The 25,313-nt window shown below is 28.0% G+C and overlaps 2 protein-coding genes across 2 annotated transcripts; one reads left to right on the forward strand and one right to left on the reverse strand.

Moving 5' to 3' along the window:
• Nucleotides 1-218: 218 nt before the first annotated feature.
• On the reverse strand, nt 219-10,571 carry LOC107456441 (uncharacterized). Its single transcript, XM_016074303.4, has 5 exons — nt 10,388-10,571; nt 8,558-8,719; nt 6,632-6,725; nt 5,493-5,665; nt 219-2,784 (listed from the first exon to the last, which is right to left on the reverse strand). Exons 1-5 carry the CDS (start codon nt 10,388-10,390, stop codon nt 2,698-2,700), a joined length of 519 nt encoding a protein of 172 aa, XP_015929789.1. The 5' UTR covers nt 10,391-10,571; the 3' UTR covers nt 219-2,697.
• Nucleotides 10,572-10,919: 348 nt separating this feature from the next.
• fax (failed axon connections) lies at nt 10,920-17,944 on the forward strand. Its single transcript, XM_016074302.4, has 5 exons — nt 10,920-11,172; nt 13,387-13,589; nt 15,085-15,217; nt 15,298-15,435; nt 16,305-17,944. The coding sequence occupies exons 1-5, from the start codon at nt 10,966-10,968 to the stop codon at nt 16,653-16,655; spliced, it is 1,032 nt and encodes a 343-aa protein (XP_015929788.1). The 5' UTR covers nt 10,920-10,965; the 3' UTR covers nt 16,656-17,944.
• The last annotated feature ends 7,369 nt before the right edge of the window (nt 17,945-25,313 follow it).

Consider the following 25,313-nt stretch of genomic DNA (forward strand, 5'->3'; position numbering starts at 1 on the left):
AAATAAGTTAAAATAGTTCTTAAAATGACACGCCTAGAAAAAATTTTAAAATAATTTCTTTCCTGAGCTAAATATGCCGAAATTGAAAATTTTTTAATTTCTTAGTTTCTTTTTAAATTAGCCAAATTTAAATCAATAAAAAAATTTTTAGAAAATATTACGGAACAACATGTATTCTCTATATTTGATGCAAGAAATAATTTATACAGAAAATAAAATTTTTTGAATTAAAAATTTCAACTTTTATTGATTCACAAGAAACAGCATATGGTTATATATGGAATAGCACACCAGATAAATGACTTAATCCAGTTTGCTGACACAATACACATTTTTACAGAAATTTTCCGTGACCATTTTACACATATTAGGCTGGAAACCATAGATACAGCAATAAACTCCCACTTTAAAGGCAAGTATAGTTATGGGCTTCTTGGCATATACCCTAGATCTTTTTTAAAAAGAAATCATACAACAGGGTTGAATTTCATGATCTAGGCAATTTGACCACCAATGCGGAACATTTTATGAGCAAAGAATGACTCTAAATATTTCCCAACAATGAAAGGGCATTATTCTATAGAGTATTGCTCCATTATGTAATAACGCTGAACAGCCACCTGTCTCATTTTGTCTGTATACAACACATTAATGCACAACAAGCACAAAATTCAAATCTTGAAAAAATTCATGAACAATCCTTAAATAAATACCCAAAATAAAGAACTATTTAAAAAAATAATTTGGTACTTGGGAATAGAAATTAAAATGTATAATAGGTTTCCTTAAAATAATCTATTCGGATTCAATAGATAAATTTATGGATGCATGCATACAAAAAAAATTTTTTTTTAATTAATTCAAAAAAGTAGTAAGAAATAAGGAATTTACTTTTTCTTAAATTCGTTAGTGAATATATTAAAATAAAGCATTACTGCAACAGCTCGTTGTGAGCCAGACAGTCATGAGATTAAGGCTCTACAATTTTGTAACAATCATGAGTGTGGCAAGGTGGTCAACATTGCATACACAAGAAACCTTCACTTCTAAGAAACAAGCTGATACCCATCAATCTGGAGCGGGGTGGACTTCAAACTGCCGCTGACGCTCAAATCTCAGTAATAATTTTAAAGAAAACATGCATATTTAATTTTAAATATACACTTATAAACATTTTGAATGATTCTTTAGTAATTTAAAATGCTTATACTTGTGTCTATGTATATTTTTTGTTCCATGAATAGACTTAACATTTTATCTTAAACATGCTTTTAAGGTTATCCAGTTAGATATTCCTCAAATGCAGTGAAAAAAGGTAAAAAGAAACGCAAAAAAAAAGCAATATATAACCAAATACCAAAATGTTAAAGCAATATATAACCAAATACCAAAATGTTAAAGCAATATAATACCAAAATGTTAAAACTTGCAGGCAAACTTTATTAAGAAAAACTAAAATAGCAGTTTTAAAGATTTACGGAAGCACTAAGAATAGTGCAAAATGCAGATGAGAAAAATTTTAAAGGAAAAAAAAATTACAAAAGAGCAGTAACAAGTAAATAAAACAAAGATATTGGGAAATAAAACACATAAAGTATTCTATATTGCATTGTACATGGAAGATGATGCTCCTTTGTGTCATTAAAACTTGTATGTTACTTTAATATAATTTATTTCTGAATTTTACTTTGTTTTTGTTCTTTACTACCATCATAACAAAGTTTACATCCTCCTTAATACAGACATTCATGCCAATCTTGGATAGTGCAGTATATTAATAAAAAAAATTATTAAAAACTTATGCAAATTGTTTTAGTAACAGAAACAATCAGTTTAGCACTAGTCTATAAGAAGACTTAAACATCAAAGTAATTTTTCAACTATATCAGTTAGAAAAAAAAAACTACGTTTAAAAAGCTCAAATAATGCTTAAAACAAAACATCAACAGTCATGCCTTAAAAATACGTAAAGCCAAAAAACAACAAGCAAAATTTTAAAATGATATCACCAGAAATTTTTTCCAAATTACTGGATTAATAAATTACTGGAATTTTTTTCCAAACATTACTTTATGTTACACTTATTAAGCACTTTTTGAAGAAAAAAAAAGAAAACTATTTTTTAATAAGTACAACACATTTGAAACAGAAAATAAATTATCACTTTATAAATAGATCACAGAAAATGTATTATTAAACTGTCATATAATAATGAATACAGTGGACAATTAAACATATTGAGAAATTTTAGAGATTAAAAATATGCATTCTACATATATTTCTTTGAGCAAACAGCATTTAGCTAAATTTACAGTCAATCAAAATATTGTACTTAAATATAATTTTTAAAGTAAAATAAGTAAAACATTTATTTAAAACCACATGAAACATCTACTCAGGTCAAAATAAAGTTAATAAATATTGTTTACAGTATGACAAGTCAAGAAAACAGAAACTAGTGTATTAAAAAAATGTGGTATCTAATTGTTTCACGGTTAAAATAAATGTGCTTACATTAAACATTTTCAAATATACATAAATATATATTTTTTACAGCTTAATTGATGCGCCTAAGAAATATTGTGATTTATCAGTCGGTTTCTTAAATATCATCAGTGCATTTTCTACTTTGTGACACAAAATGCAAAATAGTAATCCTCCATCAATTTATTTAACCAACTTCAACTGTTTTCTTGTTTAGTAAGGAAAAACAGATTTCAGTAAGAATAAAGAATGTTGTAGTTTTTGATTCACTAAAAAGTTCAAAATAGGTGCAATTGTATACTGAAAAATAAAATAAAAATAATATTAAATTTATATCATTAATTTCAAAAAGTAAATAAATAAGGTACTTATCTTAAATAAGTACCACATTTTTAAGTTCAACTCTATATACTAACTTAATATTAACAATTCATATATACTAACTTAATAAGCAATTTTAGTATCAATATCTTCTTTTTTTATAACAGTCGTTGAACAGCCAACCCAATTTTGAGTTTACAGCTACCAATGTTCAACTCTTGTAATTTTGAACCCAATCCAGGAGACAAGGAAACTCCTGAATCAGTACCCCCCAAAGGTATTATTTGTTATGGCAACATGGAGGACTTTGTGAACCAACAGATTTAACGTGCACCACTCACCATTTACTACACAAGGAGTCTTCGGCTGTCAGGGATCGAACCCACAACCTCTTGGACATGGGCCCAGTGCACTATGAACCAGGCTATCCCCGTCTTAGTATCAATATAATAATTATTACTATTTATAAACTTGCATTACATACAATGTGCAAATTAAAAAGCGAAAACTTTTTATAACTATTATTTAATAGCCACTATCTTGAAAATATGATCAAATAGTTTAGTCAAGAAAGTAGTAGACAGTTCAGGCTATTCAATGTTGATTTTACTTTTTGTCTATTTCCCCACATTAAAGAAGACATAGTTTTAAACCTCTATTTCTCACAAAGTATTTGACCAATTCCTTTAAAATTTAAAATTATATCATTTAAAATTACATAGATTTATTTTGCGTTGATTCAAAAGTTTTAGACCACTAATAACCAAAATATTAAAAAAATAATCATAAATATAATTTTTTACATGGAATTATCATTAGATAAACAAGTTTTATAGCTGCATGCAAAAATATTTGATTCTCCATTAATCTCAGTGATAATTCCATTAGTTCTAGACCAGAGATGAGACAAAATATACCAAAAGCAAAATTTGCAAAAGCGGCCCAAACTTTAGATTGCACTCTGTGCAAATGAGTGGGGCCATATTTTCTAGATTGCAGCTTTTTCCATATTATGTGAGGCTAGTATCTAAATTCAACAATAAAAGGCATATTTATTCCACAGAAAGTAAGTTTCAGTGCCTGATTTTGTAACTTAAAATATCGCTTACAGACATAAATTAACATGTTTAAAGTTGGCCTTCAAGCCATTAGGATTGAGTTCTAAAGCGTGAAAATAAAATTATTAAATCAAATGATATGATAGGTGTTTGCCATTTTTATGTGCAGTATATGCTACAGAAAAAGCAAGAATTGAAGATAAAACTAGGTTTAACCAGTTACAGTGTCCAGTCCTAGTTGATTAAAAGCTGAAAAATTTCTATGCTTGAACCTTTAATTGGCTATAACTGAATCTAACCAATTTATGCCAATGAACGTCTGAATCTTAACTCTACAATGCTCATTATACCTGGGGAATGGCACTTAGCCTTACAAAATTCCATGCAATCTGTCTTAAATTTAAAAAAAAATAAAATAAAAAAATAAAGAATATCAATATAGAAAATGAAAAAAAAAAAAAAAACAGTAAAAGGTAGTGAATTTTTTATAAAAGAAAGAAGTTTAAACATTATACTAAAGTGGATGAATTATGTATCACCTAACACACAAATTTAAACAATTGAGAGTTGTTTTACTCAATTTATAGAAATTTTTAACTTTCCTTTAATATTTAAAAACAAATTTATCATTAATATTTTATTAAAAGTTAGAGATTTAGTGATTACTATTAAAGAAAACATAATTTTTTTTTACTTTCCAAATAATAAACTGAAAGTAAATATAAGAAAATACATTTGATATAATTAATTTTGTAACAATTTAGTTCTAATTATTAAGTTTTACAAATTCATTCATTCATCCACAGCATAATTTGAAAAAATGGCTGCATTTTTTTCTACCTAATTTCATCTACTGAATTGAGTATATTTTAACAATCAAAAATTTAGAAGTCTAACAATATGTAGATGTCATAAAAAAATGAAAATCTAGAACGATGTTTTACCACTATTTTTTTTTTTTTTTTTAATATAATGTTTTACAATCCCTCCATCCTTTGAATTTATTCTGTTAGATTTCATGAACAGTTAGATTTCATTCCCATTTTCAATAGATCAATTTTGTTTAATTGTTAACATGATAAATAGTTTTCTTTTATTTCTTAACTTCTTTCTTCTTTTTTTTTATTTTTTATACTTGATAACTAATTCTGCTTAACACTTAACTTCATTTTATCCTTTTTTTAATGCTAAAATAATATGACAATAATGAAATTCAGTGAAATTAAGGTAGATATGAAGATAGTCTTCCAATAAGAAACATCTATATCAGTTTTGCAGAGCACAAAACAATGCAAACTTGCATAATAAATTAAACTTTCAACAAAATAATTTAAAACAACACAAATTATATGATCATTAGCTTATAAAAAATAATAAGCAAAAAAAACACATAACAGGAAAATCACATGATATACACCAATAAAGCATTGATTAGTGAATTTACAAATTTAAAAAAATCATACATCAAAATACTGAATATATATTAAATAAGCATAAGCAATACAATAAAAAAGAGCAATATATCAAAAAAGGAACATAGCAAAACATTAATAAACTACATAAAATTTTTGATATTAAAAAAATATTAAAAACATGGCACTAAAAATAAAATATGTAAAGATAACATACCTGGAAAAAATAACTTAATCTTCTGAAAGTAATAACTATCAACAATTTAGTTTCAGCTTCTTTTATTTTGACAAACCGAAATTCAATTCTCGGCTTTAGTAAATTTTCCCCTTCAATAGCAATAAGCTTGCCTCTATTATACTCAGTAACTTTATAGAGCATTAAATATTCACCTGAAATAGATAAAAAGTTATAAAAAAATGCATTCATATGTTTACAAAATGCTTATGCAATTTTAGAATGTAATTATAATTTTGAAATAGATAAAAAGTTATAAAAAAATGCATTCATATGTTTACAAAATGCTTATGCAATTTTAGAATGTAATTATAATTTTGATTTACAGTTAAATAAATTTTTCACAACGGCATCGTTTTTGAGTTTAGCAGTTACTAACACGCTACCTGCCACAATGTTGGAAAAAAAATATCACCCTGAGCAAAGTCATTTTTTCTGCCAATATTGCTAATAAGAAACAGGGGAATAGATGAAAAAGTTAGAAAATAAAATATTTTATGTAAGTGAGTGCAGATATTTAAATTAAAGAAAATAAAATGAAACAAAATAAAGAGTTACATTCTTTATTGTATAAGTAAAAATTGATTTTTATAACATGGAAAGAGTAACATATGTATTTATATATTTTAACTGTTGATAGAAATAGCAATAAAAGAGATCAAAATTATACCAATAAAAAGCAGCTAATTTAAATTATATCAACAACGTAAAAACTATTACATTACAAAACTAATGAAGCTTCATTTGATCATTCATTCTAATGCTTCGAATGATCATTCATTTTTATTTGAAAATAAAAAATATCCTTCAATTAAAAAAACACTAAAAAAGTTTCAGATCAAGCTATAAAAGCATTTACATTGAATATTTTAAACAACAATTTAAATCAAAATTATAATCAAGAAAAAAGAATAAAAAAAGATTATTTAATGTAAAAAAATTTTGTTACAATTTATTATTTCTCCTGATAAATATTTTGATCATATTTATCAGGAGATAGATATGGATATAAAATTTTATTACAAATTGATCATGAATTTTTCAACGGAAAAAGATCTGAATAGTTTTTATCAAACAAAAAACTGTTTGATTTTTCTTTATTTAAAATCCAGACTACTTACCATAACCAGGAATGTCATAAACTGCATATAATTTTCTGCCGATCCCCAGAGGTCTCCCATCAGCTTCTCTAACTCGGGATACAAAAGGAAACCACTGAAATATGCAATAATTTTTTCAATATTTTTAACCAGATTTTATTTTGATAAGTTCAGCATCAATTTAAAGGCATATAAATTCATTTCAATTCTTTAGAAGGATATAATTAACAATATTATCTAGTCATTATATTTAATTGCCTTCTTAGCATTGTTAATTTTCTCCCATCAGATTCTGTAACTTACGCAACAAAAGGAAACTACTTAAATATCCAATAATTATTGTTTCAATATTTTAACAATACTATTTCTAAAAAATAAGCTGGGGTTCTCCGATGAAATCTACCCGATTTAATTATTCGAAACTGAGAATAAAGGCAAAATGTTCACTCATTGTAAAAACACAAATGAGGCAAGTACACAAGGGTTCAATAACAAAACAAATTTTAATGAAAGGGTAAGTAATTTTACATCCGCCATTGGTGGTTTCCAGAATACAACTACTGAATATTAATAATGGAAGTTTAAAAATATTTTAATTAGATGGCGCTAGCTGTATCGCAACAAATATTATTAACTATATTTTATTTTGGTAAGTTCAGTTTAAATTTAAAAGAATATACATTCATTTCAATTCCTTAGTAAGATACTATAAACAATAATATCTTGTCATCATATTTAACTGTATTCTTAGCATTGTTAACTGTAATCAGTGGAACCAAACTTGAAACAGCATAAAATTATTTAGCAATTTCCATGGATCTCCCTTCAGCTTCTGTAACTTATGCAACAAAAGAAAACTACTCAAATATCCAATCATTATTATTTCAATATCATTAACTATATTTTATTTTTATAAGTTCAGCTTAAATTTAAAAGCTTTATATACATTCATTTCAATTCTTCAGATACAATTGACAACATTATATCATAGTTAATTATAATCAGCGTAACCAAGTGTAGACAGTATAAAAAATTTTGCCGATTTGCAGAGGTCCACCACACATCAGCTTCTCTAACTCATGATACAAAAGGAAACAACTGAAATATCCAATGATTAATTTTCAATATCATTAACTATATTTTATTTCGATCAGTTCATTTTAAGTTCAAAGACATTATATGCATTCATTTCATTTCTTCAGAAGGGTATAACAATGATGTCATTGGGTATTTGCAGCAAACTTTTTATCAGTTTGATGTGCAAGTTTTATTAGTTTTAAAGCAATTTTCAACAACAAATTGTTTGCTTGGAACATGTACAAATATTGTTTATTATAAATAGAGCACAAATAATTTATCACTAATATAAGCCAGAGAGAAATGATTATTGTTTCACTTTTGCCACAAAATGTAATTTTTTTAAACAAGACTTTAGAACTTTTATAAAAAAAATATCAGTCTTGAAGCAGTTGACACATACATGGAAAAATATTCTAAATAATTTTTAGCTTGGAACACATCTCATCCATGATGAATAGAAAAAGGATTGAAATGGTTAAAGAGGGTTAGAGTCATTCATAACACTGAATTAATCAATTATAATCTTATCTTAGAGATTTTTCTAGCTTTATTCATTATAAAATGTAATCTGTAGTTAATAATATAGATTTTATAACCTACTACAAATTAAACATAATGATTTTTAAAAAAAATTCCAAAATTTTAATAGATTATTTTAATTAAATTTATATAAAAAAAACTGAATAAGAAGACAGCTAAATATAATTCTTCATTGATCAAAATAGAGGAAAAATGTTTTGAAAGCATCTGGATATTATATAAATTTAGGGGTTTACTTGATAGAATTAAAAATAATAATAATAACATCAATGTCAAAATAAAAGAGTATTAGAAATTGCATTTTATGAAGGATGAAAAAATTCATACCTTATCAACATAATCCAAAGAAGTTATGAAGCTATACGTATCCTCCAATGAAGACTTAAGAGAAATAGCCTTAGATATTACCCATTTATTTTGAGTGACTTCTATTTGACAAAGAGCAGCAATGACCACAGCAATAACTATTAAAACTTTCCAAGGTAATCCCTGAAATAAAAAGCAAATAATTTAAAAAACAAATAATTTAAGAAACAAATGGTTTAAAAAGCAATATTTTAAAATGCAAATCATTTAAAATGCAAATTATATAAAATGCAATAAGATTTCATTTACCAGCAGCTGGGTTTATTTCTGATAATCAAAATATTTCAATTAAAACAGAATCTTTTGATATTTTTTTTAACAAATGAAAATTAAGGCTTTTTCTTTTAATTATAATGCTGTACAGTATCCAAGTTTAATTTCTGCTCGTTAACTTAATGTATGTTCTTTTGTCTAATGTTTAAAAAATATTTAAATTTAATTTCACTAACATAATTGTGCATATATTTAACTCCTACTAGTTCAGAGCAGCAACTAATTCTGAATCAGTAGCCGATTCCATTGATTTACATTCTTGAGAAAATTTGAAACGACGAGCAACAAAATTACAACTTCTACATTTCTAAAAAAAAAAAATTAAAGCAACAAACTACTTTAAGAAACAAAAAGCTTATTTGTTTTTAACATAAAATTATCAATTTTATGTATTCATGCACTATTGAGTATTTTTTATTATTTTGAAGGTTTTACCTGAAAAGGAAATATGACAATGTATTATTGAAATTAAGGGAGAAAAAAACCAAGTGTGCATGTGGAAAAAAAACGCTTTTCAGTTAATTTAATTTAACCGAGGTGTTCAAATTAATTAGGTTTTGGAGTACACCAAAAATCTTATACTCAATGTAAGTTGCATGAAACCTCGATAAAAAAAATTTTTAATTAAAAAATTGGTCTTAAGAAATGTCTCATAATGAAGAGAGGAATTAAAAGTATGTCTGAGAAAATCTTATTTAATAAAAATGAGTTAAAATATTCACTAGGAAAATAGTAGAAAGATTTATTGAAAATATTAAATAAATAAAATAGATACAATTTTAAGAACTCATGGTATAAAAAAATATCAAAATAAGTAACATATATAGTTTGTTTATCTTAAGAACTCCCCTCGCCTATCCTTTGAATTGTCGATGACTATAGTTACAAAATTGAACTATTTCAAGTAGATGTGTAGGGTAAACTTTTAAGGGAAAATTTTGTTATGAGTTTGCGAGAGAAGTATAAAATGTGCTCTTCTCTACAACTCTAAACTATGTGGCGAGAAGAGGTTTTTAGATAGAATATGAATTAAAGCTGAATGTTACAACTTGTACATCATATATGAAATTTATATGTAAGTACACGAGCAAAAATTTATATTAATGATTGTTTAATATAATTTTTTTTTAAATATTTTTTAATGACTAATATCTTAAAGTTGTTTCCTTTTGGGGTTAAAGTGAAGACAAATTTAAACTTCATATCATTTTCTATAAAAAATATACTAAAGTAAACTCTCAAATTCCGCTGAATATACTAAATATTTCCGTAATACAATGTTATGAACTAAAAATTTACAACAGTTGCACCTTGTAGAATCTTTTAATAAATTATATATTTTAGTGAGAAAATTTAACCTTTACTTATAACTGTCGATATTTATTACGAGGTAAATTATAATTAAAGACTATTAAAACCCGTAGTATGGTAACAAATCTCCACTTTTACATAATTACCGGTATATTTAATATACTACAAAAAGGAAAATAATAGGAAGAAAATCCCATTTGCAAATACCATTGCTCTATATAAGAAATATATAAACTGTAACAATACAAAGAACAAAATGTTTTCTTTTCTTAAAAGATACGAGGTAATATAATTTAATATAGCAAAACTTTTATTAAAACCCTTGTTTTTCTATTTGTTTATTAATTTCATGTCTTTTGTTTATTAGTTACCGTTTTTGATTGCTTGCTTTAGCTCGCTTTAAGATCTATAACTTTAAAAGAGTGTTTTGAGAATTGAGCCTAGTACTAGATTTATATCATATTAATGCAAGATGTAACATATCACATATCTAAGAAGTCTTGAGATTATAATAGCTAAATATCATTTTTCTTTCTCAAATGCGATAGTAAAACTTTCTAACAATATTTAGAAACTGAAATTAGTATTTTGTAGTTTTTTCCACGTCAGAAAATTTCGACCAATCAAATGTTTTACTTTAAGGAAACGAATTTTGATGTGGCATCATAGCGACTGGGCAGGGCTAAATACCTCAAAAATTCCGATTTCATAGCTTGCGGCAGTGATCAGTTCGAAGTCATTCATTAGTGGGATTTTGAGTTGTTTGAGTGTTTGCATTTGTTAAAATGTCTGCCGTTCAAGCTGAAGAAGCTCCTGCTACTAATACTACAGCACCTGTTGTGGATAAAGGAAAACCATCTGTTCATAAAACAGATTATGAAAAAGATGTTGTTTATGTGTACCAGTTCACTCGATGTCCGACTTTGCCGTCGGCGTCTCCTTTCTGTCTTAAAGTCGAAACTTGGTTGAGAATGACAGAAGTTAAATATGAGGTAAGTTATAATTTATAATTCTTTCTTAACATTCTCTAAGTTAGTCTGAAGAATTATTTTATTAGCATAAGTTTGTATATTTGAGGTCTGTGTTTAAAATGGCGCAATTCAGCATATAAATCACTGCTAGCTGCATAGTTTTTTGTATAACATCTTAACAGAAGATTTTCTTTTTATTACACTTAACTCCTTGTGAAACAAAATTATATTTTTCGCACATATTGTGAGTTATAATTATTAGGATGAAATGAAATGCTTGCCGTAAGATTCAAACTCCACAGTGATTGAGCATCGGTTATGTTAATCGGTTACTATTAAAATCTTAGCTTTAAATTAAGTTGAAGCAATAAATATTTTAAAGCAGTTTTATTTCGATTTTCAGACGAATTTAAATTATTGCTATTTCAGTAATTTGCTGTTAAAAGTAGTTAAATTAATTTTGACAGTCACCCAGAACGTAAACATGAATGTGTACCTTACTTTATTTTCATAAATGCCTATTAAACCTTTCAGGGACGGTGGAATAAAAATTGCACCATGTACATATGTTTGACAAAAATGTATATTATTAAAGTTGCAATAGATTTTGTCCCTTAAACAACGCAGTGTTTAATCAGTCGTTTTTAACTTGGGAAAAAGGCAAAACACTTCATAGTTCCCTTGTGTATGATGATCTGATCACAATTCTTGCGCCTTTACTAGACTTAATTCTTGATTAAGAATTTTCTTTCCTGTAAAGGACGAAAAACTATCATTAAATTTTATTTGTTGCATCTGTAGTTGTGAGAAAAAAAATTATCTTTTGGAATCTTAGATTATAATTACCCAATTATGTTTTTCATTTGTGTTCAGATTAATAAATTTAATGCCTTAAAATCTGTGATAATTTTGTTTCTAAGGAGAGTTTTGTCAATTTGTTTTAGTTTTGTTAGTCTTTTCAGAATGACTTAAACTCAAGGTATAATTGGAAAATATTACAAGTAACACTTATGCAGCTACTAAACATAACAGTTTAGAACAAAATTTCTAATTTTATGGATAATATGAGCTTATGTACCTTTTTGCTTATTTAATTTTTATTAACTTTAGATAAGATTTTAATCTTAAGTACGTATTTAAAAATTTGTGCTAATTACAGCTTGCCTAATTACTAGCTTTTCCTTTTCAGAAAAATGTATTAAAAAACCTTAATCTTTATTTTTTTTTTTTTTTTTTATTCCTTGCTCATCTGTGCAATATGAATCAAAGCATGCTTTGAGTCAAACAGGAAGTACAGTAACATGATATCAATTAGATTTTTTTTCTCTCCCTTAGATCTTTAGATTTAAGATCTTATGATTAGACGCTTGTGCTGGGAAATATTCAATTCAAAATCTGTTTTATTTAATGTAATTTTTGTTGCAGTAATTTACTAAAGTCAGATAATGACTTAAAAATAATCAGAACGAATGTTAATTTACTTGTAATATTTTAATTAGAATGCAGGTGATTAATATTTAGTTTGCATCATTGCAATTCCGTTTATAATTTTTAACTATGTGAATAAAAAATTTTGTGAGAATTTAGACTTGTAATCAAAGGATGTGATGAAAAAAATTTTTTGGGCGCCTAATCAACAAATCAATTTTAGCAATTAATTAAATTGAAACTTGTTTTCTATTTACATTTAATTAGTTGCTAAGTAATTTTATGTTGAAATTTCAGTTTTAGGAGCTAAGTTGACTGACTTATCCTGACAAATTATTCAACCATATGTTTAAGATTTTTGTTAGCCAATTGTGCATTTTTGCATTAAAGCATTAATTTTATAACATAAAATCATTAAGTGTTATGCTACCAATTCATGGAAACTTTCCAAACAACTTCATAAACAATATGTACATAAATTTTATGATAAAGACTTAGTTTTTAGAAATAGTTTTAACACAACTCCAATTTTCTTTTTTCACAAAATTTAAAAAATTCAGAATTAGCTCAAATCTAATTAATGGTCATGAAATAACTTTGATAGAGCCTTAATTGTAAGCATCTTAAATTAGCTGCTATATATATGTTTTAAAGCTAACTTTATTCCTATAAGTCTGTAAAAAAGATATTTAGAATAAAATAGTAGGTACAATTTGTATTTTCTGACAATCTACATTTTTTTATTTTAAGTTAATATAGATATTAACCGAAATTCTCTTTATAATTGTGTTGCAAATTTATTTTCAGAATGTTGATCATAAAATGAAATATAAATCTAAAAAGGGGCAGCTACCTTTTGTTGAAGTAAATGGAGTTGAAATTGCTGATTCAGATATTATCATTAAAGAGCTCAGTCAAATGTTTGGTAAAGATTTGGATGAACACTTGACATTAGATCAAAAGAATGTTAGTCATGCGTTTGTTTCCATGCTAAATAACCACACCAGTTGGTAAGGATATTATTATTATTATAAATCTTTAAACTTTAATTGGAAAGAATAATTGAAGTAGATATGTCTATACTTTTTTTTTTATCCATACATTCTCTAATTTTTCCATAGATGCTTATTATTTAAAGAAAATGAACTATTGATACTGGTTATGCTGGTATTGTGAGAAATAGATACCATATAGATTTTAATATAGGCAGTGTGTTTATAGGTTTTTATGGCCTTTAAAATGGATGTTTTATTTATTTTTCTTTAGGTTACATTGTTTTTTGAAGTTTATCATATATTTATTTGGTACTTTTACAAATTAACTATTTATCTGAAAAACTGGAAAATTTTAGTCTTTATAATTTCATGACAAATTTTCTCTTTAGGACTAAGTTAAAGTTAATAATAGGACTAAGAGTTAAAATGAAATATTTCTATTTTAACATGTATTTTTACTCCTTTGCTTAAATGGTAGGTACCTAGTTTATAAAGATGTTATGGTCAATTGAAGTCTAATTTTAAAATATATCAAGATTTCCAAAATTTTTATTTGGTTTGTTTTTGTCCTGCGTTTTATTATAAATGTTATCGGCTGTGTTTTATTTTCTTAGTATATATAAAATAATTTAATTGCTTGACTTTTAAAATCGAGTACCTACAACTTGAGAAAACCACTAATGTCAGCTGGTTGTGTATAAACAAGACAACATGTTAACCAGTGTTCATTCTAGACCTTAAAAAGGGCAGGGCACTAGAGGCTGGAATGGGTTCTGTTTCCCCATGAAGGCATTATTCATAAGTATTTACATAGATTTTAGACACCCAAAATATGTATGTGCCCTACGCTACTGAACTTAAATTGTACAATTGAAAAATACTGGAGAACCTGTGCACTAATGGCATTGGTGCTGTTGTTTGTAATAGTGTGTGGCATTTGCAAAATAATTTCTTAAAACAAAACTTTTTGTTTAAAAATAACAATGTTTAAAAATATTGTCATCCATATAGGGTTACATAAAGGATATAGTTTGTCAGAAAAGCTTTTAAAAATACATTGCTTTCTTAATAGCCGTGTCATAATAAAAGCGTTCATAAAAAAAATGTAAGCTAAGTTAAAAAAAATTTCAATTTTTAAACAATAAATTTAAACTTTAAAAATCTAAATTTATCTTTTCACGTTGCCATATCAAAAAATTGTCACTTTGTAATTGTTATGTACAATTGTTTAATACATTTCATCTCTTGTTAGGTATTTCATAGCATGAGATGAATTACTTCACTGTGTTGAAATCAGTATTGTAATAAAGACAGTTTTAGATACGAAAATGTCATTGTAGAAGCTGTTTCGTTTTTTCTGCATGAATGTACACTTTATTTGTTATGTTACTAGTTCATAAAGCGATTTTATTCTATTCTAACCAAATATCTTATTTTGATAAAAATTTAAATAGCTGCTTTACAAGTATGCCAAAAAAATTATCTAAATAAACAATGAAATTTCTTTTAGGGTTATGAGATGGTGGCGTTATAGTCACCCAGGAGAGTTCTTAAAAGCAGCTCAAATGGACATCAAAAGAACTTTGAACTCTAAGTTGCCCAAAGGACTTCTTCAGTTTTTCTTTAAACTCGGTTTCAAGAGTGTAAGCATTTTTGACTATTTGCATTTTTGTCATTATTCAGAAATTGGTCAGATAGCTTAATGTTTTTTCTTTTGCTTTAGAATATTAAGCGAACTATAGGCCATGGAGTTGGGCGTCATAATTCAGATGAAATCTATGAATTTGGAAAGAAAGATCTGAAAGCACTCAGCGAATATCTGGCTGAAAAACCATATTTCTTTGGAGAAGAACCACACTTGGTGAGAATTATTTGGTTATGTTTTATTTAGTTCTCAATAAAATCAAGACTTGCTACTTTCAAGGGTAAATATATATTTAATTTAAAAGACAATTATTTAGTAAGCTTGGTATTAATGAGGAAGTTGTTTTGGGAAAGAGTTAGTTATCAAAAGGATTTTTTTTTTAAGGTTCTTAAGAAAAAACTAAGTAATATAAATAAAACATGTATCAAGGCTATGTTGAAAAATTTTCCTCTTTTTTTGTGATTTTTTCATTTAATGGTTAACTGATCGAAATATCAGAAGATCTGATTATCTGAACTGTGAGATGTGATGAATTTTGCCACAAAACCTTAAAAGCTTCTTGGTGAATTTTTCTAACTTATTGATGTAAACAAATAGATCTGTATAATTGCAGGGGTCTGTCTAGGTTTTTCTGAGAGGTATTTTGTGAAAATTAAGAATTTTATTTAAAAAATCATCACATAAATATGGATTTATCGCTTCTTACGAGACGCAAAAATAACTTTTAAGAAAAAGTATCTCGTGAAACTACCGTTTTTCCTAAAGTAAGTTAAATTTGTAAAGGTACCACTAAACGGTAGTAAATTTGGCTTGGACAGACCCCTGAAATGTTTTCAGGATAAAGTTTTTAAAAGTGCTGACTAAGCTAATTTTTATTAATTGCATAGACGTAAAAAAGTTTTGTTCCACAACCTTATATTTATCATTTAAGAACTAATTTTGGATCCACTATATGAATCTTTCTAGCATTACTTAGTTAATGGTTTCAACCATAGAATGCACTAATAACAAAATTTTTCTGAATTGAAATTTTTTCACACCAATTGTTATTATTATAATATACATAACTTTTTTTTTTTTTCCAGTTGGATTGCGTTGCATTTTCCCACCTTTGCCAATTTGTATATGTGCCATTTGGAGGAATGAAAGAGTACCTCGAATCGGATTGCACAAATTTGCTGTCTTTTGTTGAACGCATGAAAGAGAGGTACTGGCCTGATTGGGAGGAGATCTGCAAAACCCTTGAAATGAACACTCATTTGCCCAAAAAGGAAGAAGAGCCTGCCAAGGAGGAAGAGAAAAAAGAAACTCCAGAGAAAGCAGATGATGCCACAACCGAGAAAGACGAAAAGCCAGAAAAGGATGAGAAAATTGAAACGAAGGAGGAAGAAGCAACAGAAAAGCCCAAAGAGGATAGCAACGAAACAAAAGAATGAACAAAATTTATTCATTGGACTTGAAACTTTTTTTTTGTTTTTCCAAAGAGATTGTTCTCTTCCCCCCTTTTTCAGTCAAAGCTTTAAGTGGATCAGTGTTGTGTCGTGCTTGTTCATCCGCAGCTGTTATTTTGTTGTAGCTCAAGATATATATATTCTTCATTCCATAATGCAATTTTTACAGGGTTGGTAAACTTTCATCAGGAATGGTAAAAACTGGCAAAAAAAAACAGGTTTTTAACAAAATAGTTAAACATCAACAAAAATTTATTTTTAGATTTTAGATATGGGACAAATTTTTATCTGTAGAAAATGAACTATCTTCCTAAAGGTAGTTAATAGCTCATTCTATTTTAAATTTTACCTATAATCAATTTTAAACTTGCATATTTGACTCCTTAACTGTTAAGTAACTTTGAGCTAATGTATACTTTGTGAAACCATATTTAGTGTATTGCATACTTCGTTGCGCATAAGCATAAGGTGCTAAGGGTTTTCTGTTTATCTCATTTTTACCAGTTTTTTCCTCCGTCTTGAAAAAGCCCTGGATTTTAATGACTGAACAGTTCTTGAATGCCCTTAATTTTTTTTTCTTTTCTACACTTAATTTTAGTATTAAAGTGACTAGGAAAAGATTCGACTGCTAAACGGTTGATCATTCCTCGATCCTATGCATGGATTTTTCCTGAGAAAAATCTTCGGCAGCTCTGGTGTGTTGCTCAAGTTTTTTGATGCTTAGGATGGGTTTTTTTATCCTTCATTCCTAAGCATTAATATTTGTTTTTACACTAGTCTTACATTTCCATTTTTGAGATGAAAATTTGCTCATGAATACTCAGTATTTTATTTTTATATTAATGATCATTTTTTTTTATCCTACTTAATTTAAAGCTTTATCTTATTGTCTAGCCCTTTTGGCCTTTTTGTAATCTACTTTTGATGAATTCTTTTTATACTGTATGCATTTTTTTGAACTTCAGCATTTGTGAATTAAAGAAGCGATTTTTTAGTGATATTTTAATATTTGTATGTCTTGTTTTTCATTTCTCGCATTTTTTTCTAACCTGCACACTAAATGTGGGCTGCCAAGGAATGCATTTTATTCTGTTGCATACTGTGTAACATGTTTTTTCATATCAATTTTAATGCAGTTTTACCTTTTAATGTGCATATTTGTCATACTTTTGCACCAGTCTGTGGAATGTTTTGTGTATACCCGACATAATTTTACAATTGTATACCTTTGTATCTTGTATTAATTGTTAATAAATAAAGCTTTACTGTGTAAATAGTTTGTTATTGTAGACAATTCTTTTTACATGTGAAGTTTTCATTTTTGACTTACCTTATAGTAACTTGGTTTTGTACCTTACTTTACAGCTTAAAGGAGAGATGCCAGGCTCAATATCTGGGAGCTACTATTTTCCTCTCTCCTCTGAAATTTTCGAAGAGTTTGATTGCGGAGAATATTTCTTACTTTAAAAAATACACTCAAAATAACCAATATTGGAAATAATGATAAGAATAAGTTTCAAAGTTAATAAAGCTAATATTTTCTGCAGGTATAAAAAGTGCAGCATGGTAAGTTTTTAAAATTTATCAACAAAAAAAACACTTTACAAAAATACTAATTGATACTTAATATTTTTCGTAAAACTACTCACTAGGCTTGTCATTATTTTTTTTAAAATTTCTTTACTGTTTAAATTTTGTCCTTGATCAGCAGTAAGCAGAATTTGTAAATAACTGAATTTTAATCATGATTAAGGTTTTCAGGAGCCATAAAAATTTCTTATGTGCCATTTTTCATAAATAAGTATTCCATAACTGATACTGTCTGGCTATAACACGATCTCATAGGACGAGAATTCATCTCTTGGCTGAATTGTTAGAGTAAATAAAGTATAACCACCGTACATTCCATATCCCGGTGTGATTTTTTTTTTTTCTTCTAATTTGCAGTGTTCCGCGAATCAATTTATATTAGGACAAAATTTTCTGAGTTTCGTTACTTACTCGAAATATTATTTACAAGACATACCGTCCTTGCCTAAAATCTTTTTTGTTGTCCGAAGTTCTTATTTACACACAATAACTTTTTATGCAGATGTTTTAGATAAAAACCGCAACTTCGATAAAACGAGACTGAAAAAGAAAATCCGCTGTAACTTCGGCTAGTATTTGTGAACTACTGAGGCTAACACAGAAGTATAAAATCGATAATTTTAAAAGTAATTCCGAAATAGCAACATTAAAATAATCGTTTACTAGAAAAAAAATTCTTTTTAATTTAAAATGAGTAGCAAATTCCGATTTGTAATAGACTAAGTATTTAATCAGTGTTATATATATTTGACCCCTTTTTTTCATTTGGTAAAAATTAGTTCTAATTTTTCATTTGATATCATGATATGAAACAGCGCATTTCAACACGTTCATTACTATCGGAAATTAATGTTCTGATGTCTTTTTTTTTTTTCTTTTGCAGTTAATGCAATTGATTTTCTCATGATTTTTAAAATTCCAATATTACGACGTGGAAAATTAAATTTGTGTATTTATTAGTCACTGACGCGAGAATACCACATTTATTACTACTGATATCTACGGTTTTTTTTTTTTTTTTAAGTCCTGATATGTGAAGAAACGCAAAATTCGAATCACTTATTAATTAGTGTAATTATGTTTTGATATAATCGATGTACGCTAAATCTATACGGCATTTCGGTCGTTTTTTTTTTTTTTTTGCAGTTATTGCTGTTGATTTTCATATTTTTTAAAATTCCAATATTACTAAACGCATGATTTTCTTTATGTAACTGCTTCACACAATTCTAAATGTTAAATAATAATCTACCTTAAAACTTACTCATAATGTTTAATCTTAAAACTATGCTGTCGAAATAATTAAACCATATATATAAAAAATGTCGGATAGGTGAATTAACTCTGTTGTGCGGGAATTTATATTTAAATCGGAAAATGAAATATTTAGTAAAAATATTGGTCTCTATATATTTCCCTTTTTTTAAACGGAATTTTTTGACGGCGCGGTGTTCCGTCAAAAAACACGTAGGTAAAATTCCGTGCATTTAAAATCCTCAGTCAAGAGCATTAATATTCAACTTACTCATATAAAATTTGTTAGCACATTATGCGTGATGTAGTTACATTTACCATTTATATAATGTATATCTCAAAAGTATTTGCGTTTTTTATTTTTATTTACTCTTAACAGTAATAGTTTAATTAAAAAATGTTCAGATGTATTTTACAATTTTTCCTATACCTCAATTCAAAACAGTTTTTCGAGATAAGTTTTTTATTCGCTGTAAAGTTCATAATTTTATTTGCTTTCATTGAAATGTATAGGAAGTGGAGCTAAGAACAGTAAAATATTGCTGATTTAAATTATGTAAGTTTTCCCATAAATTTAAAAAAAAATCTAACTTGAAGGAATAGTTAGTAGAAAACTCCCCTTCTTAACAAAAGCTAAAAACAGATTTTATATGGTTTAAATGAAAACTAGTTATAGCAGTTGAACTGTTGTAGTTCAGAAGTAACTGTTGAGGAAAGATCTATACAAAAGAACTTTTTTTTTACCGGTTGTGATTTTATTAAACATCACTTACATCTCTCTTACATACTTTGTACGTTATTTCATTATTAATTATCATGCAATTTTGTATAACTTACTGAAGACTTCGCTTTTTTTTTTCTAGTTCTGCGTAATTCGCGTAGATATTCAGCTTTTTTGCCAATCTTATATCTGAAAATATTTTAGTAAAATAAGTTTATAACTTTTATGATTCGCAAAGTTGATAAATATTATTATTTATCATGACAATGATAATTAAATTAAACTTAAATTATTATTATTTATAATGGCAATATTGACGTGTAGGAAATGGTGCTAAGAATAGTAAGCCGTATAAGTTTCTCATTAATTTAAAAAACAGCTATTTAAAATTTCAAGAAATTTTTACTTGAATACTCCTAACAAAAGCTTAGAACATGCTTTTTATATGGTTTAAGTGAAAACTAATAATTCAAGTGGGTGCATACATAAGCAATTGTTGTAAAAGAATTAATACAAAAGCGAAGATATTTTATTTTTTTCCTTTGCCTTTTTTCGATTTTTTATCCTTTGATTTTTTGTCACCACTTTTCTTTTTCTCTTTTTTAATTTGAACTGCAATGTCATCCGGCCTGTAAGGCAATTTTGTAATTATTTCCCACATATCCACAAAACCTTCTTCATCCGCCAAAGACGTTGAAATTTCTCGAGCCAGAGTCTTAGGCATTTCTAAGTCACTATCAATTAAACCATTAGCTAAAACAGTGGCTGTCATTCTCCTTTCTTTTACTTCATCCTCTTCTTTTTCCTTTGTTTCTTCCTCTTCAGGTGTTTCTTTCAAGTAAGATGAATGGATTTTTCTTAAAACATTCTTTAACGACATGCCTTTCTCATCGGCAAACTTCAGCGCCACTAACAATGCATTTGATCCATCGACAATACCTTCTTCAGGCTGAAATTGATCTCTAGGATGTATGTCGTATCGTATTTCTGATCCAAATAGAACTTTCATATCTCTTCCACTTTCAGAATAACTTCTATAAAATTTCAGGAAAGATAAATCTACTTTTATTCCAGAAAGATCTAAAAGTTTAAGATTTGCTCCCGCTGCTCTAAGTAAAACAGTTGCTGGTTTACCTTGAAATGGGTTGTGAGCAATTCGAAATATTTCCACCGTACTTCCTTTAAGACCTGGTGCAAGGGCCATGGCGCCTTTATTTGAAATGAAGTTGCTGCTGACATCAACCTCTTGAAGAGTTTTGCAAGCACGTAGACCGCGAGCTAAGGCATCCATGGCTGCATCGGGTATACCATTTCTAGAAACAGTCAAAATTCGAAGGTTAGATTTTTTCATGTTATTAAAAACACCAATCAATCCGTCTTCTATATGATTGCTGCTCAAATCGAGTTCTTCCAGAGAGCTACATTTGGCGATACAGGTACCGAATAAAGCTCCTGATATCATTCCGATATCATTTCGACTTAAATTTAACGTTTTTATTGTGTTGGTTAAAGGCAAAGCGTTTCCGATAGCAGCAAACTCTTCGTCACCCAAATTATTTCCAGATAAATCTAAAAATGTAACTGAATGGCTTTCCGACAATAAATTGCTTAATGATTCGCCAGTTTTCTTTCCAATTCCGTTATTGCTGAGATTTAAATGCATTATATGTTCGTTTTGGTTTAACAAAGAAGTTATTTCTGACAAGCTTTCGGGTCCGATGTTGTTGAAGGATAAATTTAATCGTTTGACTGATTTGCAATATACCAGTGCCTTTGTTACTGATATTATCTCATCTAATTCAAATCCATGATACGAAAAATCCATTTCTTCGTTGTTAATATTTGATAAAAATGTAGAGCTTTCAACAATTTTATAAATTTTGCATAATTCTGAATAGACAGCTGCGGGTTCTTTTTTTGTAGTGGTTAATTTCAGATCTTCAACTGTATCTAAATTACGAATGCGCTCTAGGATGGAATTAAGTTTTGTTTTGAAAAATTCCTCAGAATTTGTTTCATTTGTTGTTGACTTCTCTTTTTGTACACTTTCATTTATTTCTGTTTCCTCTGATGATTGTATTTCGACATTTTCATCCATAATTGTTTTTTTCCAGCTCTTCAAAATGAATCCAAGAAAAACAATTTTGTGTTAATACATTACTTTTCAGTTGTTATACTTGCTTGTGTTTACCATTGACTTTCAAAATTTAATCAAAAGAAGACTTCCTCAAGACTTCCAGTAAAATATACAGTATAGTTGAAATATTTAAAATTTTTATATTTTGTAAATAGGGTGTTCTGTATAATCAAGGCCCTGATCAAATGTTTTCAAAAAATACTGTCAAAATAGTACACACGTCATTGTCCAAGATTTGATGTTTAATCGATTTAAGAACAAAATTTGTCGACTGGCGACAAAAGTGAGATGAAAATTTTAAAAACCAATTTGATTGCCTGTTTAAACACGCGAGTGTTTACTAACAGTCACTTCACTACTCTTCACCAGTTTTTCAAGCAATCAAACAGGTTTTGGAGTTATAGTCATGACTTTAGTCAGTAGTGATTTATTAGATTTCGATAAAGTTTTCGTTTTTTCCTTGTCTTATTAAGACGAATATGTGGAGAGTTAAAAAATAAGACTCATATAATCCCCATTTGATCTTTTCTAGTTCTTCTTAGTTTTATTGTTTCCATACATACTAAGTTATAGGACTGACTTACAAGCTATGCTCATTAAGAAAGGTTTCTGTTCTATCAAACCTCTGCAAGCTTTGCTCTATAACAGGGTTTTTTAAACTTTGTGTGGGGGAGGGGGAACCCCATAAGTATTACGCAAACTCGAAAAACGGTTGAGGGAAATTGTCAGTTTCTTTACTTAGTTTTCAGTTAGTTAGTCAGTCTCTTCAATCAATTTTCTTACTTAGCTTAGCTGTTTTAGGTTTTTAATTTTAAAGCATAGTAACAATCAATATGAAAATTTTAATTAAATAAACATAAAAATATAATACAGTAATAAAAATGCATCGAAAAGTTTTCATTTTTCCTTTGTCTCATCTTTATCTATTTTCAGACACATTGTATAAAATATTTGGTAATTATAAAAACATTACAATACGTTAAAGAACTTGCTAAAATTTTGGTCGACCATGCTGCACATCCCTCGATCCCAATTGGAATTGGAGCTAACTGCTTAAGAAACTTTGCTCTACTAAATAATGTCATTGAAAACAAATATAAAGTTTTTCTTATTTTTTTTTAATTTTACATTTGCAGCTTAAACATTTAATTTAGGCTTTTATTCTATCTGTACAAATAAAAAGCTACAAAAAATCACCTAGATATTTTTTTTTCAGTTATACTAATGACTTTTTTACTATCGCTGTATGATAAAAATCTCTACTAAGTTTTCTACATGCCGTGTTTAACCTTATAGCCCTCAGACATTAACTGAACTTTACGATACGCATTCTTTCATTGTTTGTGATTTCTATTTTATCTGAAAAATCTTTGAAGGGAATAAATAAATAAAAAATTGTCCTTCTATCTTGTTCACTATTGTGACCTGAAATTACTGAGCAGATAATTTCATGGATCAGAAAGCTGAGCTTTTTTAAGTCTTTATCTGAAAGAATACACTCATAGTGTTGACGATTGTCATCGATTGTATTTGCTGTAGAAGTTAAAGATTGCGGTGATAAGATTAAACACCTGCTGAGAAAAATAGATTAAGAGAAGCATCAGAATATACACAAAGTGATAAGATGTTTGGGAAGGATATAATTGATGACAAATAGATGACTGATTCATCAAGTAAGAACATGGAAGATAATTGGGATAGATAATGATTTACTTAAGCTATCGATGGATTGTCTTATAAATGAATTGTGATGTATAACACTTTGGCGGCCAATCGTAAAAATTCCTTGTCTCTTAGTAGACCAATGCCTAGTCTCTTGACCAATGCCTGGATCACAAATCAGGAACTTAAAATGAATTATTATATTTGTTATGCAATTTAATAGCTTATAGGTAGCCGTGGAGTAGGCCTCCTAATGATGTCGACCAGGTTCGAATACCAGCGGTGTATGGTTGATACGAATTCTGATCCCGGTTCTCACCGACCACAGTGCTGACGTAAAAATATCCCCAGTGGAAGACGAATCATGGGTTAAATTCCCCGTGCCGTCGAGGTAGCCGTGGGATATTTTCGAGGTTTACCTCTTCGTGTAAAGCAAATGCGGGTTAGTTCCATCAAAAAGCCCTCCATCAAGGCAAATTTCTCCCAATGCTTGATCCAGGAGTTCTCTTGTCTTCTGGATTGGATTGAAAATTACAAGGCTACGGAGTTGAACATTAGCAGTCGTAAACCCTAAAAACTGGGTCGGCTGTTCAACAACGATTATAAAAGAAAAGAAAATATACAGATATTACAGAAATGCTTATAAAAACTAAGAGAATTTATGAATAAAATATTATATATTGGATAAAATACTACGAATAATATTTTATCCGCTACTATATATACTTCCATCAAAGAGTCCTCCACGAAGGCTTGTTTGTCCTAATTCTTGATCCAGAAGTTCTCTTGTCTTTCAAATTACAAAGCTACGGTGCTGAACAATGATAAACATATTCTTAAAACTAGGTCGGTTTTCAGCGCTGTTTATAACATAAAGAAACTTATAATTAGTTTAAAGTTCTGGCCAGTGGCGTAGCGAGGGGGGAGCAAGGGGGGGCATCATGGCCCGGGCGCTGCACACAAAGGGGCGCCAAATGGTCAGCAAAACAAAAAAAATTGTTGGATAATTTTTATTATAATTTATTTCTGGAATATATATTTTAAATTTGGTGCCGGTGAAATATAATAAATGTTAATTCGTAAATAAAAAGGAACACTAATCAAACTGTAATAATATATTCATAATAGAAATGACACTTCTCTTCTAATGGCAGGGCTGACTCGACCTGTGTCTGTCAGCACTTCCTTATGGCATCTACGCTGTGTGGTTACATATATTATCTCCAAATATTTGCAGTGTACAAAGTACAAACATCAGTGTACAAAGTGTTTGTATGTT

This window comes from Parasteatoda tepidariorum, chromosome 4 (genome assembly GCF_982258835.1).
Source record: "Parasteatoda tepidariorum strain Cologne lab strain chromosome 4, Ptep-v5.0, whole genome shotgun sequence".
NCBI lineage: Eukaryota > Metazoa > Arthropoda > Arachnida > Araneae > Theridiidae > Parasteatoda > Parasteatoda tepidariorum.

Bases quoted from the DNA above. Each gene is read 5' to 3' on its own strand.
- LOC107456441 (XM_016074303.4), bottom strand. The intron at 6,726-8,557 runs GTATGAATTTTT...TGCATATTTCAG, and splicing joins CTTTGGATTATGTTGATAAG to TGGTTTCCTTTTGTATCCCG. The intron at 2,785-5,492 runs GTATGTTATCTT...TTTATTTTTCAG, and splicing joins GATTAAGTTATTTTTTCCAG to TATACAATTGCACCTATTTT.
- fax (XM_016074302.4), top strand. From the start codon at position 10,966: ATGTCTGCCGTTCAAGCTGAAGAAGCTCCTGCTACTAATACTACAGCA. The intron at 11,173-13,386 runs GTAAGTTATAAT...ATTTATTTTCAG, and splicing joins TGACAGAAGTTAAATATGAG to AATGTTGATCATAAAATGAA. The intron at 15,436-16,304 runs GTGAGAATTATT...TTTTTTTTCCAG, and splicing joins TTGGAGAAGAACCACACTTG to TTGGATTGCGTTGCATTTTC.